This window comes from Psammomys obesus, unplaced genomic scaffold, assembly GCF_907164565.1.
Source record: "Psammomys obesus unplaced genomic scaffold, mPsaObe1.curated_primary_1811, whole genome shotgun sequence".
Classification (NCBI taxonomy): Eukaryota; Metazoa; Chordata; class Mammalia; order Rodentia; family Muridae; genus Psammomys; species Psammomys obesus.
Genome location: NW_026592118.1, coordinates 13,620,146 through 13,628,853, shown reverse-complemented (window position 1 = coordinate 13,628,853; position 8,708 = coordinate 13,620,146). Strand labels below are relative to the sequence as shown.

Genomic DNA, 8,708 nt, shown 5'->3' with positions numbered 1-8,708 from the left:
TTGGAAGCTAGCAGCAACCCAATTCAGCCACTATCTACATGTCCACTGCAGCCAAAGGCCTGCACTCAGAGATAAATTCATATTTAAAGTTAAAGGCAGCATTATCCACTCTGCCCATGCTTCCGGTCTAACGACTTGGCCACTACTTCAAGGCTCCTGGACTCATCCCAAGGTATAAAGCGAGGGATGAGAGTCAACAGTGGGCTAATCCCAACAGGCCCCAGTGGTTCTGCTCACTCTGCTTACTCTCTTCTGCCTCACCACGCAGCTCACAGGCATTTATAGCAATTTCTAATGAAGAAAATGATCTGGAAAAAGGTTTTTTTTAAATTTAGTTTTTATTTCAACAAAACAAGAGGAAACACTTGATGTATAAAGTACTGCCTATGGAGAACGTTTATACAAATGTACAAAACTTCCAAAAACTCAACTCCAGTTTATTTCATACCTCAAACACATAAAGAGCACATAAAAATATCCAAAGTTTATTCTTAGGAATGTAAACCTTAGGGATACAACGAGAAACAAGTAGGTCAGTGAGAAGAGGTTAGCAGTCCCACATGATCAGAAGGAATGGTCAGAGGCACACAGTTAGTTCCAGCAAGAGAAAGGGACAGGAAAAGGGACAGGAACATCACAACTGAGAACCATGCCACTAGCATTCCAAGGACAACACAGCAACATCTTCAAATTGTTCACTCTTAGTCCTTTTGGATATGTGCACGATACAAAGTACAGAGGAAGCACACTGGTGTGCTCCGGTGAAGACTCGGGCAGTGTGAAAGACACATCTTTACCCTCTGTGGCAGCGCTCGGCAGCAAACCTGTAAGTGTAAGCTTGTGCAGAGTTTCAGCCTTTCACCCAGACACCGGGAAGACACTATTGTACACTCATTTCTATCTACAATGCCGTTGTATCTAACATTTTGCTTTTTAAAAATATTTCCAGTTACCATATGCTCCCTTAATGTACGTTCCTTTATGGAGGTTTAATGGGCCTATAGACTTAAACATTAAGCTGCCTTATTTTACTTTAACTCTTAGCTTAAAATCATGTTTGAGAGTAAATATTTCCCTCCATAATTTACCACTCAACATTTTAGTTATGACTTCTCAAAATAGGCAAAAATCCCTTTAAATTGGGATTATTTTCATCTATTTTGATTTAAAGACATATTTCCCTTTAATTCATCTTTTTACAACTGAGTAATATCTGCAGAGTCATTGCTTTACAATGGAAAGGGCAACAAGATGCTGCGTTTTCAAAACAAATGAGTCTTTCAGGAACTCCTGCTCCTCAGTGCTACAGGGATGGAATTCAAGAGTTCAGGCAGTGTCCCTGCAGCTCCAAAGTGCTTTCCTGAGGCTCCCAGAAGAGGAAGGGCAGCAGGACCCTTGAGAAGTCTACTCTGCTTCTCTCTTGACTTGGATTTCAAAGGCTTGTCCTCCGCACAGCTTCACAGGGGTGCAAGGGAGCAGGGCTTTAAGAAAGGGCTGAGTTAATTCATGAACCCTCATCTAGATCTTCTGAAGTATGGGGGTGACAGACCCTAGTTTTGTGGGAATTCTCTTGGCAACATCTTTATAGGAAAGTGACCCACAAAGCCACACTTACCACACTTGAAAGATTTTGAGCAGGGAAAAGTAGTGAGTACAACAATTGTTGCCACAGTTAAAATCATCCAACTTCTACAACTTTTATAAAAAGACTTCAATGTGCACAATCCTTATTTGAAATAGTATCAAAAGTAGTATAAAAAGAATTTTATTGTTACCATAACTCCATACTCCAGAAAATCAATTGGTTTAAGTCATTTGGAGCAAAACTTCAGACTCACTCCACTGAGTTAAACTGTTACAGATTTTGTAAAAGAGAACGACACATGCAAATGTGCTGTATATCAGGTAACAGTTCAAGAACAAAGGGGAGGGCCTTTCATATTTAAAACCTGCAGCGTCTGCAGCTCTGGTTTCGTTTATGACCAACAAGAGGAGATGATGCTACATTTTTATTACAGAAATAAGTGAGAACTAGACATTTAAGCTGAGAGTATAAGAAGTCAATGTCATTAAAAAGTTAAATAGCTGTCAAAAACTACAGTGATTATGACGATCTAGTATTTGTGTTTGAGGGCAGTGAGACCATTGAGAATCCTACACATTAGACAAGTAATTAGCACTCTGCAACAGTCTTCACAAAGATGAATGCATACAAACATGGGGACCTTGCTAAAATCCCAGTTTTGATTTGCTAGGTCTGCCCCTGAAATTTTAAAGTTTTATTAAGATACCAGGTGACACCAATGGTCTTTGGATCACATGAGTAGCAAATGTCTATAACACTATCAAAATGAGGTTTCAATATAGTAGCTGAACATTATCCTGATCTCTCATTTACTGCAGCTAATATTTCTTTAAACTTACTCCATGCTTAAGCAAGCCAACTTGCCTAATGACAATCTTTTAAATTTTTTCTTAATATCAATACTGCTAGTATTTAAGAAAGTGTTTAAGAAAAGTTCTTAAAGAATTACAGAAAGAACAAGAAATTCACAGTGACATTTTACAAACATTTTCAACTGTACACTAGGTTACTATTAAATTATTCCAATGTCAAGTTTATTGTCTAGTTATCTTAAAATTTGAGGACAATTGAAGCCAGCAGTTCATTTTGTTACTGAAACTCAAATTTATGCTAAAAGCACAGACCTTGGAAAAACAGGCTTACACTAGTAGGTAAACATTTAAAACTGTATCTCAAGTGTAAATGCTTTGTACTCTACAGCACATGGCGTTTTGTCATCTATATGAGCTGGGCCCATGCAGGTTCAAGAGGGGAGCACAGGCATGTTCTCGTGAGCACAGCGAGAGGCCATGAATAAGGAGGCCTTCGTGTGCTAAGGGTCAATGAGGCCAAGAAGTGGACAGCCTGCCAGGCCTCCCACTGACCTGCTTTCTCTCACTCCCAATCACTAGCTGAGCACACTGCTTTCACAGGGGCTTCAGTGACCAAGCAGACCACAGGCCCCGAGCCTGTGAGTCCATCTAGACACCACAGAGTTTAGCTTCTGCCTTACACCTTAGTTTAAGTGTTTGATTGGCAGGAGTGGGTATATAACTGAACTATTCTTTCTACATCATAACAAGAACTCTTAAAGCTCACAAACAAGAAGTACACTCTTTTTTTCTTAAGTTAAATTTAAGAATGAACACAAGCAACCCTAAGTTAATGCACAAAAGTCCTTTGTCCACATTCACTATCTTTTATTTCCTTTCATCACATTTTGTAGATGAAAAACGAATCTAGTTTCCTTCACTCACAGACAATTCACTATTAAATACTTGATGCTGGTGTCTTGGGAGCTGTGTTGTAAAATATACAGTGGTTTCCAGGAAATCTTCTGTGATGTGTGCTCTGAAGGCTAAAATACAAACTAACTGGGATTTCCAAAGTTGACCAGCACAGTGCATCACCTCTATGGCTGGCTGCACTTTAGAAACCCAAAGGGACTTTCACCCATAGAATCCAGATCAAACACTTCAAAATGTCATCTACCAACAACCTCAGTTTTGTTGTTTAATGTTCTAAGAACTGCAATAGAAAGAAATTCTCCCAACTCCCCCTTGCAGCTGTCTTGCCAGGCAACTTGCAATGTGTGCGCAAACTCTCCCCATCTTAAGGATGACGTGGTCACAGCGCTGTCACCGGGCACTTCGTGTCCTCATTGCTCTCACGGCTTCTGGTTCTCACAAGCCTGTTTAATCGGCGTGCCTCCATGGACTTGCTCCTGTATCCGGGCTCCACCGCCCAGTCCTTTCACACATACTCTCTTTGACTTCTCAGGGAAAATACACAACCACTAAAATACAGGCACTAAAAACAACCTCACTGAGAATGTAAGCAACTCAGATAACTGGCAAAAATTTATTATCACACTGACAACCTTAGAGCAATAATAACAAGTAACAGGAAAAGAGGAATAAAAGAATAAAGAACTTAAACCAAGGGGACAAGGGTACCCAAGAAATAACAAGACCATAGCTCAGCTTACTGCAAACTAGACATTATTCCCTTCATAGCCAAAGGAGCCTTCAGAACTCAAGACGCCAGGCTTCCGCCAGGACCAGGCATGAAGGACTCGGTACTTTCATAAGAGAGCAAAGTCATCTTTCCAGCTTCACGATTACAGGAGAAAAATAAGTTACACGTTAATCTGCAGACAAAGTGATGCTAATACTAGGAGGTCCCTGCTGACCTGCTTGATACTTCACTGGAAGTTCAGTCCTCTCTGACACGTAAATAAGCTTTTCTTCTTGGAGACTACAAGCAGAAAATCTATGGGCATCTGCCCCAGCAACATAGCCCACGGCAGGCGAGGGGCTGCGTGGGACTGGGGCACCGCTGACCTGTTCAAAGGATTTACTAAACACAGTGGCTGCAGTCTTAGCCAAGCCTTGGCTGCTGGGCTTGGGCAGGGACTGGCTGGAGGTTAAGGTCAGTCTCTTCAGAGAGAGAAGCTCAAGGTTCTCGCTCTGGGCTCTCTGGGTTTGTTTTCGAGCAAAGTGATCTCTGCAAGATTCCCCTGCAGTTTCTCTCTCTTTCGCTCCAGCTTTGCTTCCTCCCGACCGTCTCTGGCTCTTTCCTACACTTGTCTTGTTACTACGATTGTGACTACTGTTTGATAGACCAGACTGGCTGGTGCTAGACGCAGCCCTGGAATAAAATCCCTCGTCAACTTCAGTTATCTCCATCAGTTCTTCTTGACCTGTTAATTCTGTATCTCCTAAACAAAGAAATGACAAAGATTAATTAACATTAAGTATCTTAAGCAATTTTTAAAAGAGTAATACCAAATCAATTACATTTCAATCAATACCTAAGCAGAATTTCTTAAAGCAATGGATTACAGAACAAAAATCAAAGGATAAATTGAAACACTTTATAAATGCCAAAAAACAATTCATTGTAATTAAATGACAGTGATTTAGAGTATATTAGACCAAAAGCATGCTGTAAACTATCCCCCACTATGTTTTTAGGAAGAGTTCTCTTATTATGCATGCAAAGAGCAGAAGCAATTAGGAAAATCATCAAACATTAAGAACTGGGGATGACCTCTCTATCTTAGCTCCTACCCATGAACTTAAGTTAAAATAGAAGACTATGTAAAAAGGGTTTTTAGAAGTTTGTATTCTCCATTCCAGATACTCTAAGAATTAAAAAAGTACATTTATACACTTTAAATATCACAAGTTCAAAACCTGTTAAAATTCTATATATATTTCACTTCACATACAAGAAAAAAAAATCATTAGTTTCAAAACTTAAGCAGAAAATTACTTCAGAAGCAATTTTCTGCCTCAGTCTCTAACAAATTCCTGAGACCACATAGGGGTGATCGTCCTGAGGAGCATTAAAAGTCATTGAGAAGTTACGATGCATAATTCATGCACTTTATTAGATGTCATGCAAATTGTCTGTGATTGTGCAACTGTTGCTTGGCATGCACCAGTGCCCTTGCCTCAAGATACCTTGGGGTGCAGCTATAAAGCGCTCTGCTAAAACTGCACTCTGCCAGCTGTGGCCATTCCATCCTCCATCATTTTTCTTACAGATTTTTGCCTCCTGAGCTCGGGCAAGCCTTTGCTCTCACTTCTAGGGTCTGTGGCTGTTTCCTGCATGCCCTGCATATGCTGGGCATCCATGTCTCCTAGTGTTCTGCCTTTTTCCCCATTCCCGGGTCTCTCTCCGGACACATTTGTGACACTAATATCAGGAATGACAAGGATGCCCACTTCAGTAGCATCATGATTGCTGTCAGGTTGCTCTAGAATTGAAGATGATAAGACAAAATGATGGCTGAAGACAAAACAAAAGAAAATGCAAAACAAAAAAACAAAGACAACAAAACTGGATGACTGTATGTTATGACTTAGGCCAAACACTGACACAGTGATTTGCTTTTTTTTTTTTTTTTTTTTTTCCCAACACAGGGTTTCTTTGAGTAGCCTTAAATGTCCTGGACTTGCTTTGTAGACCAGGCTCGCCTTGAACTCACAGAAATCTGCCTGCCTCTGCCTTCCAAGTGCTGGGATTACAGGCATGCACCACAGTGCCCGGCTAATTTCCATAATTTACAATCCTGTGGCAGCATAGGAGACAACAGGATCACGCTTTAAAAAAGTCCACAGAGCATCAGTTCAATGTTCTGTGTTTTTCACACACATTTCACATGGAATATGAAACATTTTTTACAAACAAAAACAGAATTCCTTTTAAAAATATTGTGACCAACTAAATTTATGCAAACCTTAGGTAAATGCCCCAAAATATACAGGCAAAGACTCTGGCTTTTGTCAATAATGATAACCAAAGCACTTAGAAAATCCCCTTTGTACGCTTCAAATCTTATTTTTTATTAGACTACATTGAGTCTGACTTAAGCAACCATGATATTTAGAGAAATGCTAATTCACTCACGACGTCATGCTTAGTAATCTTTGTCGTTTTGTACCCTCAGTAGCTTAAACAGCAGTAAGCATTAATATGCTTATGGTAGAATTAAGCAATCTATTTCTTCAGGTTCATATTGAATCCAGAAATTTGATCTGCTTGTAACACTACACTACTAAAATGGAGAAAAATGAAAATAGATTTGGAAAAGCAAACTTGCTCTCAGCAGTTTATTCTGAAAATAGCCTCTGTAATTCAAACAAATGAACAAAGCTCATAGTGAATGGCATTATCTGCACCTGAAATACAAGAATTTAAAGTTCTCAAGTAAATATCTGTAATAAGTAGCAAAAACAACATAAATACATAAAAAAGAAAAGGGCCAGTGGTGAAATTTAGACTCCATAACAACGTAAGACAACGCAACCAAACCACAAACAGAAACGGTGCATATTCTGAAAAATGTAGCCCTCAAATCTGTTGAGAAAACGACTTTTTGTTTTCAGGGCTAGAATCATCAAACCCTCATGAACTGCACTCAAGTCTGGGCAACAGCCTGTACAGTAAAAGAGCAGAGGCTGTGGCTGGACGTGCCCGGGAGGCCAAGCTTTGCCACATGTCCCGGGTGTCCCTGGGCATTACAGGTGCCCGCTTTTACCTGAAGCAGCTCCGCTCACAGGAGGTCTGAGGTAGGACAGGCACTACAGGTCTTGAGCGCCCAGGTGACTAGTGTGCAGCCGGGTTTGGAGCCAATGCTGTGTTCTCAATCTTTCACCTTTCCAAAGTACAATTCCCACAGGGACCCAGGTTGCCACACCTAGCCACAGAGAACACTTCACATCTCCTCAAGGCTCCTGTCGCCCTGTGTCACGATCGTGACCTGATACAATTATGTCTTCTTAGCTGGTGCCTCACACACCAGTGGCCACAGGCTCTCCACACCAGGCAGGCTGAAGGATGGTGAGACCATAGAGTCCTGCTGTTCCTGTGGGTACGCTTTCCAACTAAACCTATTTCCAGTTGCTAACAGCTATTTTCAAAAGTAAGGGCGAATCAGTTGTTATCGAGGTACATGTCAGAGATCATGGCAACACAGAGTAAGGTCACCATGGCACTGTGACTTGTTCATTTACACTGTAGAAGCCACTTCAAAAAAAAACGTTATAGGGACCTCCAGTCCAAAAGGCAAATCAAAAATGTTGGCAGTTACCCAGGCATAAAAAAACTAGTTTCATAAAAATTTAAAAGAAACACATAGGCATTCTAACAGAATAAGGGACACTCAGTGACACTTTTTTTTTTTTTTAGCACATTCTCAGATATTACTATTATAAAATAGTCTCAAAACAATACAATAGTGAGACTCTGAAGCAGCCTATTTAATCCCCATTTGCATAAGAGGAAACTGAAGTTCAGAAAGTATATGACTGTTTAAAGGAGACGTCTGGTTTCAAACATCCTTTCACATATACAATGAATTCTAAGTCAATTTGTTAGAATCAACTTGACTTAAATATTTTCTGCCATCTCCAATTTGTTTAGATTCTTGGGTCATTTCAAAGAAAGCAGATAATTTACTTTGGCTGAACAAAAAGTCACAGCACGTACACTTCAGAAGAATACCCACGGCCAGTTTACTCATGTTTTTAATTGATTTTATTTGTGAGAACATGCTGATGGAAGTTAATGTTTAAAAATGGTGACTCATCAGGAGAAGTCTGCAGGGAAACTGAGAAATGGCAAGAAGAGTACTTATAAAGCAGAGCTGGCAACTGGAGCACTAGTCACTATAGGGCAGCAGTCATAGGCTAAGTAGATGTAAAACCATGAATTAAATGGAACAACAAACTCTGGTAAAATGATACATGTGGTTGCTCTAAAGGGAACTGGAATGGCTTAACTACTCATTAAATTCACAAAAAGAAGAGCATGTTATTCTGGACGGAGCACAAAAGAAAAGGATATTCTTAGGAAAATTAGACAGTAAAGAAAGATGATTATATAGCCCACGCTTTTACTACACGGTCCTTTCTTAATGTCTCCGTGGCCTCTTCCACTGTGTAATTCTGTGACTGGCCTCCTAGGGGTCCCTGCAGCTGAAACGCACAGTTTACTTCTTCAGAGCCTTTTTCATTAAAGACTTCCCTGTTGTCCTATCAAAAGTCTCAAACACCCCTCTATTTCACTTGCCCATTCCTCTGTTTCTTAAAACAAAACAAAACAAAACAAAACAAAACAAAACAAAACAAAACAA

At 40.1% G+C, this 8,708-nt stretch overlaps 1 protein-coding gene across 5 annotated transcripts in view; it reads right to left on the bottom strand.

Annotated features, from left to right (window-relative positions):
• Positions 1-325: 325 nt before the first annotated feature.
• Positions 326-8,708, bottom strand: part of Hycc1 (hyccin PI4KA lipid kinase complex subunit 1) — a 74,377-nt gene continuing 65,994 nt past the window's right edge. For 4 of the 5 annotated variants that reach the window (XM_055612621.1, XM_055612626.1, XM_055612622.1 and 1 more), the window contains one exon: positions 326-4,784. In XM_055612621.1, coding sequence (XP_055468596.1) covers positions 4,210-4,784 — 575 coding nt within the window. In that variant the 3' untranslated portion in view covers positions 326-4,209. Of the gene's footprint in view, positions 4,785-5,532; positions 5,829-8,708 lie in introns of all 5 variants that reach the window. The other variant, XM_055612627.1, reaches the window with a different exon arrangement.